This window comes from Pelobates fuscus, chromosome 7 (assembly GCF_036172605.1).
Source record: "Pelobates fuscus isolate aPelFus1 chromosome 7, aPelFus1.pri, whole genome shotgun sequence".
Lineage (NCBI taxonomy): Eukaryota > Metazoa > Chordata > Amphibia > Anura > Pelobatidae > Pelobates > Pelobates fuscus.
The window spans coordinates 5,591,573-5,613,514 of NC_086323.1; the positions used below are offsets into that span (position 1 = coordinate 5,591,573).

General features: G+C 47.3%; 1 protein-coding gene across 1 annotated transcript in view; it reads left to right on the top strand.

Annotated features, from left to right (window-relative positions):
• Positions 1 to 589: 589 nt before the first annotated feature.
• PRKAA2 (protein kinase AMP-activated catalytic subunit alpha 2) overlaps positions 590 to 21,942 on the top strand; it is a 66,286-nt gene continuing 44,933 nt past the window's right edge. Inside the window, exons 1-2 of the mRNA XM_063427645.1 lie at positions 590 to 698; positions 16,504 to 16,645. Coding sequence (XP_063283715.1) covers positions 605 to 698; positions 16,504 to 16,645 — 236 coding nt within the window. The 5' untranslated portion in view covers positions 590 to 604. The remainder of the gene's footprint in view (positions 699 to 16,503; positions 16,646 to 21,942) is intronic.

Sequence of the window (21,942 nt, forward strand, 5' to 3'; positions counted from 1 at the left end):
CCACACCTCCCATCACCCTCAGCCACCATGTGTATTAATAATAATAGGGGATCTGTATAAACACCCAATTAATCCCATGTCCCACACCTCCCATCACCCTCAGCCACCATGTGTATTAATAATAATAGGGGATCTGTATAAACACCCAATTAATCCCATGCCCCACACCTCCCATCACCCTCAGCCACCATGTGTATTAATAATAATAATAGGGGATCTGTATAAACACCCAATTAATCCCATGTCCCACACCTCCCATCACCCTCAGCCACCATGTGTATTAATAATAATAGGGGATCTGTATAAACACCCAATTAATCCCATGCCCCACACCTCCCATCACCCTCAGCCATCATGTGTATTAATAATAATAGGGGATCTGTATAAACACCCAATTAATCCCATGCCCCACACCTCCCATCACCCTCAGCCACCATGTGTATTGATCACATTATTATTATTATTATTATTATGTCCTGCTGTGGCTGAGGATGCTGGGAGTCCTGCCCCTCCCCCTCCCCCCAGTGTGAGCAGGTAATATAAATAGCCCCCCGACCCCCCCCGCAGGGCAGGCCCCTCCGCCCGCTGCATTGTGGGTACAGACATGGCAGACAAGCAGAAGCATGAAGGGCGGGTGAAGATCGGCCACTACCTGCTGGGGGACACGCTGGGAGTCGGCACCTTCGGCAAAGTGAAAAGCTGAGTCCATGACCCGAGCTCCCCGCGCTGCGCCCGGCATGGGGGGGGAGGGAGCGCAAACGGCGTAACTCTGCGCCAACCGGCGTAACTCTGCGCAAACGGCGTAACTCTGCGCAAACGGCGTAACTCTGCGCAAACGGCGTAACGCTGCGCAAACGGCGTAACTCTCCCCAACCGGCGTAACGCTGCGCAAACGGCGTAACGCTGCGCAAACGGCGTAACGCTGCGTAAACGGCATAGCTGTGAGCAGTGTACTGGCCCCATTGGCTGCGCACCCGGCTTTGTGAATAGAAAGGAGCGAGCTGTCAGTGCTATCAATACAGGGGAGGGATGTAATGGTACATACACTGTATCCATCTATTTATTACCCCGGGGGTTATAGCACTCAAAGTTAGCAGTGTCTAGGGTTACATAGTGTTCGTGGTTCTTCTGTTAACCCTAAAACACCCCCCACCCCTGAACTCCCTGCACCCCCCTAACTAAACACCCCCCACCCCTGAACTCCCCCTAACTAAACACCCCCCCACCCCTGAACTCCCCCTAACTAAACACCCCCCACCCCTGAACTCCCCCTAACTAAACCCCCCACACTGAACTCCCTGCACCCCCCTAACTAAACTCCCTCCACCCCTGAACTCCCCCTAACTAAACACCCCCTACCCCTGAACTCCCCCTAACTAAACCCCCCACCCTGAACTCCCTGCACCCCCCTAACTAAACTCCCTCCACCCCTGAACTCCCTGAACTCCCCCTAACTAAACACCCTTCACCCTGAACTCCCTGCAACACCCTAACTAAACACCCCCCCACCCCTGAACTCCCCCTAACTAAACACCCCCCCACCCCTGAACTCCCCATAACTAAACACCCCCCACCCCTGAACTCCCCCTAACTAAACACCCCCACCCCTGAACTCCCCCTAACTAAACACCCCCACCCTGAACTCCCTGCACCCCCTAACTAAACACCCCCCACCCCTGAACTCCCCCTAACTAAACACCCCCCACCCTGAACTCCCTGCACCCCCTAACTAAACACCCCCCACCCCTGAACTCCCCCTAACTAAACACCCCCACCCTGAACTCCCTGCACCCCCTAACTAAACACTCCCCACCCCTGAACTCCCCCTAACTAAACACCCCCACCCGGAACTCCCTGCACCCCCTAACTAAACACCCCCCACCCCTGAACTCCCCCTAACTAAACACCCCCACCCTGAACTCCCTGCACCCCCTAACTAAACACCCCCCACCCCTGAACTCCCCCTAACTAAACACCCCCACCCTGAACTCCCTGCACCCCCTAACTAAACACCCCCCACCCCTGAACTCCCCCTAAACACCCCCCACCCTTGAACTCCCCCTAAACACCCCCCCACCCCTGAACTCCCCCTAAACACCCCCCACCCCTGAACTCCCCCTAAACACCCCCCACCCCTGAACTCCCCCTAAACACCCCCCCACCCCTGAACTCCCCCTAAACACCCCCCACCCCTGAACTCCCCCTAACTAAACACCCCCCCCCCACCCTGAACTCCCTGCACCCCCTAACTAAACACCCCCCACCCTGAACTCCCTGCACCCCCCTAACTAAACACCCCCCCCCCCCACCCTGAACTCCCCTTAACTAACCACTCCCCATAACCATAAGCACCCCCTATCAAATTTTTTTTTATAATATCAGGAAGTATTACTTTACTGAGAGGGTAGTGGATGCAAAGAATAGCCTTCCAGCTGAAGTGGTAGAGGTTAACACAGTAAAGGAGTTTAAGCATGCGTGGGATAGGCATAAGGCTATCCTAACTATAAGATAAGGCCAGGGACTAATGAAAGTATTTAGAAAACTGGGCAGACTAGATGGGCCGAATGGTTCTTATCTGCCGTCACATTCTATGTTTCTATCCCTTAACTCCCTATAACTATAAACAATCCCTCCAAACATACAGCACCCTAAAGAGAGAGCCACCTCCATCTTAGCTCCCTGTCAGTCATTGTTAGAAGCTCCGCCCATTACACCTGGCGGTCAGCATAGAGAGAGCCGCCTCCATCTTAGCTCCCTGTCAATCATTGTTATAAGCTCCGCCCTTTACTCCTGGCAGTCAGTATAGAGAGCCACCTCCATCTTAGCTCCCTGTCAATCATTGTTATAAGCTCCGCCCTTTACACCTGGCAGTCAGTATAGAGAGAGCCGCCTCCATCTTAGCTCCCTGTCAGTCATTGTTATAAGCTCCGCCCTTTACACCTGGCAGTCAGTATAGAGAGAGTCACCTCCATCTTAGCTCCCTGTCAATCATTGTTATAAGCTCCACCCTTTACACCTGGCAGTCAGTATAGAGAGAGTCACCTCCATCTTAGCTCCCTGTCAATCATTGTTATAAGCTCCACCCTTTACACCTGGCAGTCAGTATAGAGAGAGCCGCCTCCATCTTAGCTCCATGTCAGTCATTGTTATAAGCTCCGCCCATTACACCTGGCAGTCAGTATAGAGAGAGCCACCTCCATCTTAGCTCCCTGTCAGTCATTGTTATAAGCTCCGCCCTTTACACCTGGCAGTCAGTATAGAGAGAGACGCCTCCATCTTAGCTCCATGTCAGTCATTGTTATAAGCTCCGCCCTTTACACCTGGCAGTCAGTATAGAGAGAGCCACCTCCATCTTAGCTCCCTGTCAATCATTGTTATAAGCTCCGCCCATTAAACCTGGCGGTCAGCATAGAGAGAGCCAGCTCCATCTAAGCTCCCTGTCAGTCATTGTTATAAGCTCAGCTCTTTACACCTGGCAGTCAGTATAGAGAGAGCCACCTCCATCTTAGCTCCCTGTCAGTCATTGTTATAAGCTCCGCCCTTTACACCTGGCAGTCAGTATAGAGAGAGCCACCTCCATCTTAGCTCCCTGTCAATCATTGTTATAAGCTCTGCCCATTAAACCTGGCGGTCAGCATAGAGAGAGCCGCCTCCATCTTAACTCCCTGTCAATCATTGTTATAAGCTCCGCCCATTACACCTGGCGGTCAGTATAGAGAGAGCCACCTCCATCTTAGCTCCCTGTCAATGTTATAAGCTCCGCCCATTAAACCTGGCGGTCAGTATAGAGAGAGCCACCTCTATCTTAGCTCCCTGTCAATCATTGTTATAAGCTCCGCCCATTACACCTGGCGGTCAGCATAGAGAGAGCCGCCTCCATCTTAGCTCCCTGTCAATCATTGTTATAAGCTCTGTCCTTTACACCTGGCAGTCAGTATAGAGAGAGCCACCTCCATCTTAGCTCCCTGTCAATCATTGTTATAAGCTCCGCCCTTTACACCTGGCAGTCAGTATAGAGAGAGCCACCTCCATCTTAGCTCCCTGTCAATCATTGTTATAAGCTCCGCCCATTACACCTGGCAGTCAGTATAGAGAGAGCCGCCTCCATCTTAGCTCCCTGTCAGTCATTGTTATAAGCTCTGTCCTTTACACCTGGCAGTCAGTATAGAGAGAGCCACCTCCATCTTAGCTCCCTGTCAATCATTGTTATAAGCTCCGCCCTTTACACCTGGCAGTCAGTATAGAGAGAGCCACCTCCATCTTAGCTCCCTGTCAATCATTGTTATAAGCTCCGCCCTTTACACCTGGCAGTCAGTATAGAGAGAGCCGCCTCCATCTTAGCTCCCTGTCAATCATTGTTATAAGCTCCGCCCTTTACACCTGGCAGTCAGTATAGAGAGAGTCACCTCCATCTTAGCTCCCTGTCAATCACTGTTATAAGCTCCGCCCTTTAAACCTGGCAGTCAGTATAGCGAGAGCCACCTCCATCTTAGCTCCCTGTCAATCATTGTTATAAGCTCCGCCCTTTACACCTGGCAGTCAGTATAGAGAGAGCCACCTCCATCTTAGCTCCCTGTAAATCATTGTTATAAGCTCCGCCCTTTACACCTGGCAGTCAGTATAGAGAGAGCCACCTCCATCTTAGCTCCCTGTCAATCATTGTTATAAGCTCCGCCCTTTACACCTGGCAGTCAGTATAGCGAGCCACCTCCATCTTAGCTCCCTGTCAATCATTGTTATAAGCTCCGCCCTTTACACCTGGCAGTCAGTATAGAGAGAGCCGCCTCCATCTTAGCTCCCTGTCAATCATTGTTATAAGCTCTGTCCTTTACACCTGGCAGTCAGTATAGAGAGAGCCACCTCCATCTTAGCTCCCTGTCAGTCATTGTTATAAGCTCCGCCCTTTACACCTGTCAGTCAGTATAGAGAGAGCCACCTCCATCTTAGCTCCCTGTCAATCATTGTTATAAGCTCCGCCCTTTACACCTGGCAGTCAGTATAGAGAGAGCCACCTCCATCTTAGCTCCCTGTCAATCATTGTTATAAGCTCCGCCCTTTACACCTGGCAGTCAGTATAGAGAGAGCCGCCTCCATCTTAGCTCCCTGTCAATCATTGTTATAAGCTCCGCCCTTTACACCTGGCAGTCAGTATAGAGAGAGTCACCTCCATCTTAGCTCCCTGTCAATCACTGTTATAAGCTCCGCCCTTTAAACCTGGCAGTCAGTATAGCGAGAGCCACCTCCATCTTAGCTCCCTGTCAATCATTGTTATAAGCTCCGCCCTTTACACCTGGCAGTCAGTATAGAGAGAGCCACCTCCATCTTAGCTCCCTGTAAATCATTGTTATAAGCTCCGCCCTTTACACCTGGCAGTCAGTATAGAGAGAGCCACCTCCATCTTAGCTCCCTGTCAGTCATTGTTAGAAGCTCCGCCCATTACACCTGGCGGTCAGCATAGAGAGAGCCGCCTCCATCTTAGCTCCCTGTCAATCATTGTTATAAGCTCCGCCCTTTACTCCTGGCAGTCAGTATAGAGAGCCACCTCCATCTTAGCTCCCTGTCAATCATTGTTATAAGCTCCGCCCTTTACACCTGGCAGTCAGTATAGAGAGAGCCGCCTCCATCTTAGCTCCCTGTCAGTCATTGTTATAAGCTCCGCCCTTTACACCTGGCAGTCAGTATAGAGAGAGTCACCTCCATCTTAGCTCCCTGTCAATCATTGTTATAAGCTCCGCCCTTTACACCTGGCAGTCAGTATAGAGAGAGTCACCTCCATCTTAGCTCCCTGTCAATCATTGTTATAAGCTCCGCCCTTTACACCTGGCAGTCAGTATAGAGAGAGACGCCTCCATCTTAGCTCCATGTCAGTCATTGTTATAAGCTCCGCCCTTTACACCTGGCAGTCAGTATAGAGAGAGCCACCTCCATCTTAGCTCCCTGTCAATCATTGTTATAAGCTCTGCCCTTTACACCTGGCAGTCAGTATAGAGAGAGACGCCTCCATCTTAGCTCCATGTCAGTCATTGTTATAAGCTCCGCCCATTACACCTGGCAGTCAGTATAGAGAGAGCCACCTCCATCTTAGCTCCCTGTCAGTCATTGTTATAAGCTCCGCCCTTTACACCTGGCAGTCAGTATAGAGAGAGACGCCTCCATCTTAGCTCCATGTCAGTCATTGTTATAAGCTCCGCCCTTTACACCTGGCAGTCAGTATAGAGAGAGCCACCTCCATCTTAGCTCCCTGTCAATCATTGTTATAAGCTCCGCCCATTAAACCTGGCGGTCAGCATAGAGAGAGCCAGCTCCATCTTAGCTCCCTGTCAGTCATTGTTATAAGCTCAGCTCTTTACACCTGGCAGTCAGTATAGAGAGAGCCACCTCCATCTTAGCTCCCTGTCAGTCATTGTTATAAGCTCCGCCCTTTACACCTGGCAGTCAGTATAGAGAGAGCCACCTCCATCTTAGCTCCCTGTCAATCATTGTTATAAGCTCTGCCCATTAAACCTGGCGGTCAGCATAGAGAGAGCCGCCTCCATCTTAACTCCCTGTCAATCATTGTTATAAGCTCCGCCCATTACACCTGGCGGTCAGTATAGAGAGAGCCACCTCCATCTTAGCTCCCTGTCAATGTTATAAGCTCCGCCCATTAAACCTGGCGGTCAGTATAGAGAGAGCCACCTCTATCTTAGCTCCCTGTCAATCACTGTTATAAGCTCCGCCCTTTAAACCTGGCAGTCAGTATAGCGAGAGCCACCTCCATCTTAGCTCCCTGTCAATCATTGTTATAAGCTCCGCCCTTTACACCTGGCAGTCAGTATAGAGAGAGCCACCTCCATCTTAGCTCCCTGTAAATCATTGTTATAAGCTCCGCCCTTTACACCTGGCAGTCAGTATAGAGAGAGCCACCTCCATCTTAGCTCCCTGTCAATCATTGTTATAAGCTCCGCCCTTTACACCTGGCAGTCAGTATAGCGAGCCACCTCCATCTTAGCTCCCTGTCAATCATTGTTATAAGCTCCGCCCTTTACACCTGGCAGTCAGTATAGAGAGAGCCGCCTCCATCTTAGCTCTCTGTCAATCATTGTTATAAGCTCCGCCCTTTACACCTGGCAGTCAGTATAGAGAGATTCGCCTCCATCTTAGCTCCCTGTCAATCATTGTTATAAGCTCCACCCTTTACACCTGGCAGTCAGTATAGAGAGAGTCACCTCCATCTTAGCTCCCTGGCAATCATTGTTATAAGCTCCGCCCTTTACACCTGGCAGTCAGTATAGAGAGCCACCTCCATCTTAGCTCCCTGTCAATCATTGTTATAAGCTCTGCCCTTTACACCTGACAGTCAGTATAGAGAGCCACCTCCATCTTAGCTCCCTGTCAATCATTGTTATAAGCTCCGCCCTCTACACCTGGCAGTCAGTATAGAGAGAGCCACCTCCATCTTAGCTCCCTGTCAGTCATTGTTATAAGCTCCGCCCTTTACACCTGGCAGTCAGTATAGAGAGAGTCACCTCCATCTTAGCTCCCTGTCAATCATTGTTATAAGCTCCGCCCTTTACACCTGGCAGTCAGTATAGAGAGCCACCTCCATCTTAGCTCCCTGTCAATCATTGTTATAAGCTCTGCCCTTTACACCTGACAGTCAGTATAGAGAGCCACCTCCATCTCAGCTCCCTGTCAATCATTGTTATAAGCTCCGCCCTCTACACCTGGCAGTCAGTATAGAGAGAGCCACCTCCATCTTAGCTCCCTGTCAGTCATTGTTATAAGCTCCGCCCTTTACACCTGTCAGTCAGTATAGAGAGAGCCACCTCCATCTTAGCTCCCTGTCAATCATTGTTATAAGCTCCGCCCTTTACACCTGGCAGTCAGTATAGAGAGAGCCACCTCCATCTTAGCTCCCTGTCAATCATTGTTATAAGCTCCGCCCTTTACACCTGGCAGTCAGTATAGAGAGAGCCGCCTCCATCTTAGCTCCCTGTCAATCATTGTTATAAGCTCCGCCCTTTACACCTGGCAGTCAGTATAGAGAGAGTCACCTCCATCTTAGCTCCCTGTCAATCACTGTTATAAGCTCCGCTCTTTAAACCTGGCAGTCAGTATAGCGAGAGCCACCTCCATCTTAGCTCCCTGTCAATCATTGTTATAAGCTCCGCCCTTTACACCTGGCAGTCAGTATAGAGAGAGCCACCTCCATCTTAGCTCCCTGTAAATCATTGTTATAAGCTCCGCCCTTTACACCTGGCAGTCAGTATAGAGAGAGCCACCTCCATCTTAGCTCCCTGTCAGTCATTGTTATAAGCTCCGCCCTTTACACCTGGCAGTCAGTATAGAGAGAGTCACCTCCATCTTAGCTCCCTGTTGTAGCGGAATGCAGTGAGCCTGTCCTGCAAAATGCCTTTGTGACTGTGTTTGTATATGTTTTCCCTATGTTGAAATTGCTATTCATGTGTGTATTATGTGAATTGTATGGTATTCGGTAGTTTCCATCCGTACTATATACTTATGGAAACTACCGAACGGAGGGACCACCCCAGAGAGAAGTGTGCCGGCTATTAAAGTTCACATTCCTTCCAACCGCAAGTTAACCGGCTCATTAGCATTGTATCTGGGTGGCCGCCATTCGGCATGCGTACACGTGGCGGCGGCCATCTTACGCATGAAAATCCCAGCGGTGTTTGGTCGTCGAGTGCCTGGAACTCAAATCGGACACTCAAACAACCAAACACCGCTGAGACCTCCAGAGCTCCGTAACTGCCGAACGGAGACACATAACGAATCCCCATTCGGTAGTAATAAAGTACCGAATGAGGGAATCACTATCTAGGTGAATGCAAATGTGGATGGCAATTATAAATGCCTGTTTTAACTGCCGAACGGAGACCGACCGCAGGGCCCATTCTCGTGGAACCCTTTTCGGATACCAACTCGTGTGCGGTCGGTCAAACTTCCCCTGCCTGTAACTACCGAACCCCTGGTCCGATCTGGGTGAATTTTGGATATTATATTCACCCAGATCAGGGCTACCTAGCGGTACCCTGATATTAAGGATATGTGATGGTTTAGGGGTACATCCAAGTTTGGGGTAAAGTACTGTACAACTTAAGGGGATTATGACTCACTCTGAGGGGAGGAGATGTGTGGGAGGTAACAAGAATGGTATTGGTTACTGTCATAATTACTGTAGTTCCCTCCCTTGCATGGGAGCAGGCTTTATAAGAAACCTTGGAATAAACGATTGTCAGTTCTACTCCTGAAACTGTGTGTCGTCCAGTTATTGGGAGTGCTGTGGGGATTTCGCTGAACCTTTTTACCTGCTGGAAACTCTGCTGTGGATTTACTAATGACTTGTTCCTGAGCCTCCCTTGGATCTAAAGTGGAGAATAGCTGCGAGAAATCAGCTCTCCGCTACATTGGTGGCAGCGGTGGGATCCAGACTCACAGAGGAACAAGGATTAATGGAGATTGACCTTTCTACGCTAAAAAGAACCACATTGAAAGACCTTCTGGAAGCGAAAGGTGTTTCTGCCAGCAGCAAATCCAAAGCAACGCTTATCACCGAAGTAATGGCAGAATACAGGGCAGAGGGGGAAAGATTTGTATGGGACAGACAGCTATTGTACCGGGAAACAAGTAAACAGATAGATGGGTCAGACCCCATTGCTACAAGGCAGCTGGTGGTACCTCAGAGGTACCGAACCGAATTACTCCGGATAGCGCACGATATTCCGCTATCCGGACATTTGGGGGTCAGCCGTACCAGATATCGATTGACCCAAAGTTTCTTCTGGCCAGGGATTAGCCAGGAGGTACGCAGGTACTGTAATACCTGCGACACGTGCCAGAGGGTGGGAAAGAGGGGGGATAAGCGTAAGGCGAGGCTGCACCCCCTACCCATAATTGAAGAACCCTTTCATAGGGTTGCCGTAGATATTGTAGGCCCCTTCCGGAAACCTAGCCCCTCGGGCAAACGGTACATCCTGACCGTAGTGGACTATGCCACTCGCTACCCCGAGGCGGTAGCTTTAACGAATATACATGCAGAGACGGTGGCTGAGGCGCTGATGCAGATTTTCTCCCGGATGGGGTTACCCAGGGAGATCATCTCGGATCAGGGCACTCAGTTCACGGCAGAGGTTACCCAACAACTCTGGAAGTTCTGCAAAATTAAGCCTATAATCAGTGCTCCGTACCACCCCCAGACTAATGGGCTCTGCGAACGGTTCAATGGCACCTTAAAACAGATGCTCCGAACCTTCGCCGAGACTCACCGAGACTGGGAAAAATTCCTGCCGCACTTACTGTTTGCTTACAGGGAGGTGCCGCAGGAATCTACAGGATTTTCCCCCTTTGAACTGCTGTTTGGGAGGAGGGTAAGGGGACCCCTAGACTTGATTAGAGAGCACTGGGAGGGAGACCGTAGCGTGGACGGTACCCCTATTGTACCATATGTGTTGGCCCTCCGAGATCGCCTGGAAGCACTCACCAAGACGGCAAAGGAAAACCTACAGGCAGCTCAGACGCGTCAGCGCACCTGGTACGATAGGGGCGCCAGGGACCGCAGCTTTCAGGTCGGACAGAAAGTTTTAATTTTAAAACCTGTCCGACACGATAAGCTACAGGCCGCCTGGCAAGGCCCTTATAAAGTGGTAGAACAACGATGTGACACCACGTATATAATTGGCCACTGCGCAGGGAATGGGGGGCGACGCATGATCCATGTGAACATGCTGAAACCTTACCAGGAGCGTTCAGAGGAGGTGACAGCTATCTGCGCCCCCACCTCTGAAGAGAGCGACAGCCTACCCCTCCCCGATCTGTTAGAAGATGGACAGCTGGCTGGGGATTTAGGAGCAGTTGTATTGGGGGATCGGTTGAGCCCACAGGAGCGTATCGAGGTACAACAACTCCTGCAGGAAAAGCAGGAGACCTTTTCTAATGTACCTGGATACACCCCTCTGGCCACCCACTGAGTAGACACCCCCGGTCAACTTCCCATGCGCCAGACCCCATACCGCATCCCTGAAGCGGTCCGGGAGAATATGCGCAAAGAGATTGAGGAGATGTACAGTTAGGAGTGATTGAGCCCTCAGATAGTCCCTGGGCATCTCCAGTGGTCCTCGTACCAAAGCGGGACGGCACGACCCGCTTTTGCGTGGACTACAGGAGACTGAATGAGAAGACCGTATCCGACGCATACCCGATGCCTAGGATCGATGAATTACTAGACCGGATGGCCAGGGGACAATACCTTACCACGATTGATCTGTGCAAAGGGTATTGGCAGATTCCCTTAGCCCCGGAAGCCATCCCTAAGTCCGCCTTTGTCACCCCATTCGGCCTGTACCAATTTAAGGTCATGCCGTTTGGGATGAAAAACGCGCCGGCTACCTTCCAGCGGATGGTGGACCGCCTCCTAGATGGGTTCCAAGACTATACCTGCGCATATCTCGATGATATTGCCATATTTAGCGATACCTGGCAGGAACACTTGGCCCATATAGGAGCGGTTCTAGACCGGATCCGGGAGGCTGGTTTGACCCTAAAACCAGCTAAATGTAGTATTGGGATGGCCGAGGTACAGTACCTGGGCCACAGAGTGGGCTGTGGTAAGCAGAAGCCGGAACCCGCCAAAGTAGAGGCAGTATCACAGTGGCCTACCCCGACAACTAAAACCCAGGTGTTAGCCTTCCTAGGGACAGCAGGGTATTACCGGAAATTTGTCCCCAATTATAGTGCCCTGGCCAAACCCCTCACGGACCTGACACGTAAAAACCTTCCCCGCCAAGTAACCTGGACCCCGGAGTGTGAGCAGGCATTCCAACACTTGAAAGATGCACTTGTTAATGCCCCTGTCTTGGCCGCTCCCAATCCAACTAAACGTTTTCTTGTTCACACAGACGCTTCTATGTTTGGATTGGGGGCAGTATTGAGCCAAGTCGGGGCCGATGGCGGAGAACATCCCGTGGCTTACATCAGTCGCAAACTTTTACCCCGGGAAGTAAGCTACGCCGCCATCGAGAAGGAATGCCTGGCTGTGGTGTGGGCCTTGAAGAAATTGCAACCCTACTTGTACGGACAGGCTTTTTCGCTGCTCACGGATCACAACCCGTTGGTCTGGCTGAACCGGGTGGCTGGGGACAATGCCAGGCTGCTGCGCTGGAGTTTGGCGCTGCAGCCTTTTGACTTTAACATTCAATACCGCCCGGGTAAGCAAAATGGAAACGCCGACGGGTTGTCGCGACAAACTGATCTGGAGAAATGATCCGTGAGCACCCCGGTCATCCCCAAGCCGATCCGTGTGGGATCAGACTGTGTATGCCGGCTTGTGGGCAAGGGGGAGCAGTGTAGCGGAATGCAGTGAGCCTGTCCTGCAAAATGCCTTTGTGACTGTGTTTGTATATGTTTTCCCTATGTTGAAATTGCTATTCATGTGTGTATTATGTGAATTGTATGGTATTCGGTAGTTTCCATCCGTACTATATACTTATGGAAACTACCGAACGGAGGGACCACCCCAGAGAGAAGTGTGCCGGCTATTAAAGTTCACATTCCTTCCAACCGCAAGTTAACCGGCTCATTAGCATTGTATCTGGGTGGCCGCCATTCGGCATGCGTACACGTGGCGGCGGCCATCTTACGCATGAAAATCCCAGCGGTGTTTGGTCGTCGAGTGCCTGGAACTCAAATCGGACACTCAAACAACCAAACACCGCTGAGACCTCCAGAGCTCCGTAACTGCCGAACGGAGACACATAACGAATCCCCATTCGGTAGTAATAAAGTACCGAATGAGGGAATCACTATCTAGGTGAATGCAAATGTGGATGGCAATTATAAATGCCTGTTTTAACTGCCGAACGGAGACCGACCGCAGGGCCCATTCTCGTGGAACCCTTTTCGGATACCAACTCGTGTGCGGTCGGTCAAACTTCCCCTGCCTGTAACTACCGAACCCCTGGTCCGATCTGGGTGAATTTTGGATATTATATTCACCCAGATCAGGGCTACCTAGCGGTACCCTGATATTAAGGATATGTGATGGTTTAGGGGTACATCCAAGTTTGGGGTAAAGTACTGTACAACTTAAGGGGATTATGACTCACTCTGAGGGGAGGAGATGTGTGGGAGGTAACAAGAATGGTATTGGTTACTGTCATAATTACTGTAGTTCCCTCCCTTGCATGGGAGCAGGCTTTATAAGAAACCTTGGAATAAACGATTGTCAGTTCTACTCCTGAAACTGTGTGTCGTCCAGTTATTGGGAGTGCTGTGGGGATTTCGCTGAACCTTTTTACCTGCTGGAAACTCTGCTGTGGATTTACTAATGACTTGTTCCTGAGCCTCCCTTGGATCTAAAGTGGAGAATAGCTGCGAGAAATCAGCTCTCCGCTACACCTGTCAATCATTGTTATAAGCTCCGCCCATTACACCTGGCAGTCAGTATAGAGAGAGCCACCTCCATCTTAGCTCCCTGTCAATCATTGTTATAAGCTCCGCCCATTACACCTGGCAGTCAGTATAGAGAGATTCGCCTCCATCTTAGCTCCCTGTCAATCATTGTTATAAGCTCCACCCTTTACACCTGGCAGTCAGTATAGAGAGAGTCACCTCCATCTTAGCTCCCTGTCAATCATTGTTATAAGCTCCGCCCTTTACACCTGGCAGTCAGTATAGAGAGCCACCTCCATCTTAGCTCCCTGTCAATCATTGTTATAAGCTCTGCCCTTTACACCTGACAGTCAGTATAGAGAGCCACCTCCATCTTAGCTCCCTGTCAATCATTGTTATAAGCTCCGCCCTCTACACCTGGCAGTCAGTATAGAGAGAGCCACCTCCATCTTAGCTCCCTGTCAATCATTGTTAGAAGCTCCGCCCTTTACACCTGGCAGTCAGTATAGAGAGAGCCACCTCCATCTTAGCTCCCTGTCAATCATTGTTATAAGCTCCGCCCTTTACACCTGGCAGTCAGTATAGAGAGAGCCACCTCCATCTTAGCTCCCTGTCAATCATTGTTATAAGCTCCGCCCTTTACACCTGGCAGTCACTATAGAGAGAGCCACCTCCATCTTAGCTCCCTGTCAATCATTGTTATAAGCTCCGCCCTTTACACCTGGCAGTCAGTATAGAGAGAGTCACCTCCATCTTGGCTCCCTGTCAATCATTGTTATAAGCTCCGCCCTTTACACCTGGCAGTCAGTATAGAGAGAGCCACCTCCATCTTAGCTCCCTGTCAATCATTGTTATAAGCTCCGCCCTTTACACCTGGCAGTCAGTATAGAGAGAGCCACCTCCATCTTAGCTCCCTGTCAATCATTGTTATAAGCTCCGCCCTTTACACCTGGCAGTCAGTATAGAGAGAGTCACCTCCATCTTAGCTCCCTGTCAATCATTGTTATAAGCTCCGCCCTTTACACCTGGCAGTCAGTATAGAGAGCCACCTCCATCTTAGCTCCCTGTCAATCATTGTTATAAGCTCCGCCCTTTACACCTGGCAGTCAGTATAGAGAGCCACCTCCATCTTAGCTCCCTGTCAATCATTGTTATAAGCTCCGCCCTTTACACCTGGCAGTCAGTATAGAGAGAGCCACCTCCATCTTAGCTCCCTGTCAATCATTGTTATAAGCTCCGCCCTTTACACCTGGCAGTCAGTATAGAGAGAGCCACCTCCATCTTAGCTCCCTGTCAATCATTGTTATAAGCTCCGCCCTTTACACCTGGCAGTCAGTATAGAGAGAGCCACCTCCATCTTAGCTCCCTGTCAATCATTGTTATAAGCTCCGCCCTTTACACCTGGCAGTCAGTATAGAGAGAGCCACCTCCATCTTAGCTCCCTGTCAATCATTGTTATAAGCTCCGCCCTTTACACCTGGCAGTCAGTATAGAGAGAGCCACCTCCATCTTAGCTCCCTGTCAATCATTGTTATAAGCTCCGCCCTTTACACCTGGCAGTCAGTATAGAGAGAGTCACCTCCATCTTAGCTCCCTGTCAATCATTGTTATAAGCTCCGCCCATTACACCTGGCAGTCAGTATAGAGAGAGCCACCACCATCTTAGCTCCCTGTCAGTCATTGTTATAAGCTCTGTCCTTTACACCTGGCAGTCAGTATAGAGAGAGCCACCTCCATCTTAGCTCCCTGTCAATCATTGTTATAAGCTCCGCCCTTTACACCTGGCAGTCAGTATAGAGAGAGCCACCTCCATCTTAGCTCCCTGTCAATCATTGTTATAAGCTCCGCCCTTTACACCTGGCAGTCAGTATAGAGAGAGCCACCTCCATCTTAGCTCCCTGTCAATCATTGTTATAAGCTCCGCCCTTTACACCTGGCAGTCAGTATAGAGAGAGCCACCTCCATCTTAGCTCCCTGTCAATCATTGTTATAAGCTCCGCCCTTTACACCTGGCAGTCAGTATAGAGAGAGCCACCTCCATCTTAGCTCCCTGTCAATCATTGTTATAAGCTCCGCCCTTTACACCTGGCAGTCAGTATAGAGAGAGTCACCTCCATCTTAGCTCCCTGTCAATCATTGTTATAAGCTCCGCCCATTACACCTGGCAGTCAGTATAGAGAGAGCCACCACCATCTTAGCTCCCTGTCAGTCATTGTTATAAGCTCTGTCCTTTACACCTGGCAGTCAGTATAGAGAGAGCCACCTCCATCTTAGCTCCCTGTCAATCATTGTTATAAGCTCTGTCCTTTACACCTGGCAGTCAGTATAGAGAGAGCCACCTCCATCTTATTTGTGGGGAGTGTCAGTGTGTGTGTTTGGGGAGTGTCAGTGTGTGTGTGTGTGTGTGTGTGTGTTTGGGGAGTGTCAGTGTGTGTAAATGCAAAGTCAATATAATATGTATTGATGTTATTTGATGTTATAATAAGAGAATATCCAGATATTGGGAGCCTAGTGCCTGGGATGTCCGTTTAATACACTACTCTTTAAATGAATAATAAGCCCTTCTAAGGCATTAACCGGGGCAGCATTTATGAGGGATTATAAATTTCAGATATAAATATTCATAGGGAAGCAAACCGCTAAATGTAATATGAATTCCGTAAGGGGTGGTATCATAGTATGATGCTGTGCCCAGAATCTATTCGTACAAAGCGTCCATCATACACAACGAGCTGACGTTTTTTCCAATATTTCCTGAATATTTCTTTATTGCTATGTATCCACTGCCAGAATGGACAGACCTGTGCCGTTGATCTCACAGGCTCTGTGATTGGTGGAAAGGGAAGCAGTGTGTTTCACTGTAGGTGCCCGCCGTATGCGCAGTGTCTCCTGCTAATAGCCAGAGCACCGCCACCTGCTGGCACTGCCATGGCTGATAGAATACAGGGAAATTAAAGAACAGTGTTGGAAAGATTATTATAATTTAGTGGGGACTCATGGGTCGGCCATCTTTCTTTGATTAGAGAACTTCTGGAGGTGGCGCATTAACTTCATTAACTTATCGGTGGCGCGTAAACAGAGTGAGGTGGATTTTAAATTCTGTTGTTATTTCAGTGGGTGAGCACCAACTAACAGGACATAAAGTGGCCGTGAAAATCCTGAACCGGCAGAAGATTCGGAATTTAGATGTTGTTGGCAAAATTAAGCGTGAAATTCAAAATCTCAAGCTCTTTCGTCACCCGCACATTATCAAACTGTAAGTAACGCCCGGCAGCTGGACCTGCTTCTACTGTATCACACTGTATGCATTATTAACTAAAGTGAGATCTGCCGATGTTCTATCGAAATCCTCTACCCAGTGTGAATTCCCTATCCGATACTGCGCATGCGTCCTACACATCTGTTTTTGGCGCATGCTCACTTGCAGCATTAGAAATCCCCAACACCATTCATACATCATATTGACAGGCCCCACCCTGCACACACGCAACGTACCCGCACCCTACCCATCCAATCATTAACAGGAGTAGTCCCAAAAGATTGGAAGTTAGCGAATGTTGTGCCCATTCACAAGAAAGGTAATAGGGAGGAGCCGGGCAGCTACAGGCCAGTAAGCCTTACTTCAGTAGTGGGGAAAGTGATGGAAACCATGTTAAAGGATAGGATTGTTGAACATCTAAAATCACATGGATTTAAAGATCAGAGACAACATGGATTTACTTCAGGGAGATCATGCCAAACTAATCTTATTGATTTTTTTGATTGGGTAACTAAAATTATAGATCAAGGTGGTGCAGTAGGCATTGCTTACCTAGATTTCAGTAAGGCTTTTGACACTGTTGCACATAGAAGGCTTATCAATAAACTGCAATCTTTGAGTTTGGATTCCAATATTGTTGAATGGGTTAGGCAGTGGCTGAGTGACAGGTAACAGAGGGTTGTAGTCAATGGAGTATATTCGAAGCTTGGGCTTGTCACCAGTGGGGTACCTCAGGGATCTGTACTTGGCCCCATTCTCTTTAATATTTTTATTAGTGATATTGCAGAAGGTCTTGATGGTAAGGTATGTCTTTTTGCTCATGATACTAAGATATGTAACAGGGTTGATGTTCCAGGAGGGATAAGCCAAATGGCAAATGATTTAGGTAAACTAGAAAAATGGTCAGTGTTGTGGCAACTGACATTTAATGTGGATAAGTGCAACATAGAAACATAGAATGTGACGGCAGATAAGAACCATTCGGCCCATCTAGTCTGCCCAATTTTCTAAATACTTTCATTAGTCCCTGGCCTTATCTTATAGTTAGGATAGCCTTATGCATGCCACACGCATGCTTAAACTCTTTCACTGTGTTAACCTCTACCACTTCAGCTGGAAGGCTATTCCATGCATCCACTACCCTCTCAGTAAAGTAATACTTCCTGATATTATTTTTAAACCTTTGCCCCTCTAATTTAAGACTATGTCCTCTTGTTGTGGTAGTTTTTCTTCTTTTAAATTGTGGGGATATTTATGGGATAATAATAGTAAACAGTTGAGAATTGCCCACTATTTAAATTCTCAGATCCCAAAGATCGTTATCGTGTAAGTGAAATGTATTCCATATAAATAAAATCACAATTTGTTATAAAAATAGATACAATTTATTGTGACAATTTAAATAATAATATGTAACATGCGTGATAATAATCAATGAATATTCAGTATAACATAGTATGCAATACAATGACAATACATTCCAATGGCTACACAGTCTTCTTAATTGTCAAGACAAGATTTATGACGGTCTTCACAGAGAAACGAAAGTGAAACTTACACACAGACAAAGAGCTGCAGCTTAAGGCCATAAAACTTTAGCTGACAGTTAGAATAACCCTTTCAATGCTGGTTAGACCTCCTAGGTAATTAAGATCTATAAATAAAATAACATTTAAAACAGCTCATTAGTCTTTTCCTGGAACCATTCAATAAGAGAAATCTACCATGTTCTATACGCAGAATTTTAACTTGCCTAAACAGATATTTTATCTTATTTTAGGGCAAATCAATACACCTGGATAAATATCACGATATGCTAACATGTGATATGTCACATTAATACATAATTATTCTTTCCCCATCTGCAGATTGGGATATCATAACCATATATTCTTTAGTAACTAAGATTTCTAAATATCGAAATCTGATCTTGATTTATCCAGTCATATATCCTGCTATAGAAAATTTTAATTAATTTAGATAAATTAAATGAAACCAGTATAATTACCAGTTGAGTAGACATTCTCATCTGATGAGTAGGTAGTCTCAGGAACTGAATGGATGTGTGATTGGTGTGTAAGAAATTCTGAGTGCCCTGGAGTGGATATCTGTCATGAATTTCTCTGCATTGCCCCCGACTGCTCACCTCTTGCTTCTTTGCTTCCTTTGCATTCCTCTCTTCCCTTGGTCTTAACTTTTTTTTAAAGGGAAAATTCACTAGGTGATGGACCAATAGAAACCTGGAGGTGTGGTTACCTTCCAGATAGCAATTTAAGTATTTGGTCTATAGAGGGCAGTCTCGTCCCACTAAACATTCCTATCCAGGAAAGAGTTAACTTTTCCTGGTGGCTATTTTGACATCATTTACCTTATCTTTATGGTTATCTATAACTTAAGTTTTCTGTCAGTTCAAAGTGTTTCTTTGGGCTTTCTTCAGACTATGTGTCTGGCAAATTCTGCTATAATTTCAAATATGACAGTTATAACTAAGTATGACCCCTAAACTTACAATGGGACGTTATACAATATCGAAAGTAAAATTAAATTATTTAATCTTCTCTGTCATAAATGTCTGGGTTTAGAATTAATTATATTCCATTAGCATTTAGAGAGTCTGTCCATCCCCCGTTCTCATTTCTTATCAACAGGTTTGTATATACTCCGCATTCCTTAGCTTCTGGCAAAGTGGTTAGTTTTACAGAAAGGCTTGAAGATAACAAAATGGAGTCTGCTCTGTTCAGAATGATTCAGGCAAAATACACTTTAATTTCTATCATAGCACAAAATCTGCAGATATAAATACCCTGACAAAATATAGTCTCCTCCTTTACTGTGTTGATTCCCTTTATGTATTTAAATGTTTCTATCCTATAAATTTTAAGATCCTTTAACCTTTTCTGGTAAGTTTTATCCTGCAATCCATGAACCAGTTTAGTAGCCCTTCTTTGACCTCTCTAGTCAATCAATCAATCAATTTGATTTCAATCAATTTGAAATCAATATCCTTCTGAAGATACAGTCTCCAGTACTGCGTACAGTACTCCAAGTGAGGTCTCACCAGTGTTCTGTACAATGGCATGAGCACTTCCCTCTTTCTACTGCTAATGCCTCTCCCTATACAACCAAGCATTCTGCTAGCATTTCCTGTTGCTCTATTACATTGTCTGCCTACCTTTAAGTCATCAGAATTAATCACCCCAAAATCCCTTTCCTCAGATGTTGAGGTTAGGACTCTATCAAATATTCTGTACTCTGCCCTTGGGTTTTTACGTCCAAGATGCATTATATTTTCTATCTTAATGGTAGGCAGACAATGTAATAGAGCAGCAGGAAATGCTAGCAGAATGCTTGGTTGTATAGGGGGAGGGGAATTCTAACAGAGTAGGGGATTTTGATAGAACACAGAATTCAAAGTGAATTCCAAATTTAAGGCCCGAAAACAGAACTGACTGAGAATTTTTATATTTTGGTTATTTTTTAAGCTTACTTTAAATTTACTTTGAATTCAAGGCAATTCTCAATTTTTGAATAAAAAAAAAAAAAAAACAGAATGTGAATTCAGAGAGAATTTTACATTAATACCAATTTAACCAAACTGAAAACATACCTGATTTGGAAAATTCTTTCCAATTCTGATATTCTACCCTAAAATTTGAATTCACTTTGATTTCCTGACAAGCCACACTTTAGTGACTAACCGTGTGAGTAATTTAGAAACGTGTGATAATCTGCTGTGAATGGGACACTCCTCGCAAATAAAGCATTTCAGCTTGCAGTATCTGCCACATCTGTGACAGTTTATAAAAGTGTCGATTTCACTAGAAATTTTAATCACACATTTTCTGTTATCAACACGGTCATCTCATCGAGACCCCAGGATGTATTGGAAGCTGGTAAAAAATACTAGATTGTATCCTGTAACGGACCGTTTCACTTACAAGAGGATAAAACCCAGTTTAGGCGATAATCCCCTTTACAGATGCACAGGCAGCTACTGCAAACACCATTCTCCCGACTGGAGACACACGAACACTGAATCCGAGAAACCTTTTAAATTCTCCCAAGCATATGAATGCTGTAGACCATTGAATAGGAACCATACGAATAGGCTTGTACTCCTAGCAGTCAACTGGAACAGCATACAATCCAATTCCCCCAAAGAACGAGACGACACATCGCTTTGAGGGTTAAGCAGGAACTCTGGACTGGCTCATCCAGCCTGGCTTTTATTTCCAACTCACACATACAGGCCACACCCAGGGGGTGGCATAAAAGAACCAATGACATAGATGTTACCTCCCACACATCCCCTCCCCTTAGTGGGACACATAATCCCATTATGCATGCAGTTTAAAATATACTTTTACACAACTTTCCTAACTCTAAAACCATACATCACATTCACATAAAAATACATATCCACAATCAATCCATTCAGGGGAACAACATATTAAAAAATGGCATGGATCAGACCAGGGGTTCAAAAGTTAGTAAAGTATCTTTTAAAACCCCTGGCTTTCCAGCTCAGACTGTTTTTTACAGAGCCTTCTCTGTGCTGGAGAAGTAATCTAATTATCTCCAGCACAGAGACAGACTCCATTAACCACATGGTTACAGAAAGACATAAAACACTTTAAAATACAGAAAGTTACTTTTTATCCATAACACACAGACATTTCACATATCCCCAGATAGCTGGGATCTGAGCGCATAAAACTACCGAATAGCGCGCAGATCCTATTCACACAGTACAATTGCCATGGAGCTAAAGTCTTTCCCATAGTCTTTCATTATATGAATAGGCTCCATGGTATAGCTATCTGGGGTATTACATTCCCATAAAGTCTGGTCCATAGTCCAAAGGCAAGAGGCGGGCAATCAGCCCCCTCCAAGGACACGTGGCGAGGTCGGTTTCGCCACACTTCTCCCCTTTACCCCCCAGACTAACAGGGTATCTGACCTCCTGCCGGTCAGTGCCCTGGTTAGTCCAGCAACCCACCCACAAAACAGAAACAGCAGTACAGCCCACCCACAATAACTGGTTACTACACATGGGTAGAGGAGAACTTTGTCCAGGTCCAGGTGTCTCACCACGGCTGTGTGGGGGACTGGTAGTCTGCCCTGGTGGGTTGCTGAGTGGGCAGAGACCAGCGGTACTGGTGCCAGTACTACCGCGGAAGTAGCCTGGTTGGAGCCTGGTTGTGGGAGGGAGAGACCAACTGTCTCCCCTCTGGCTATACTGCTCTGTGGCTGGGGGACAGGACCGACCGTCCCTACCCCTGGTGCTGTAAGTG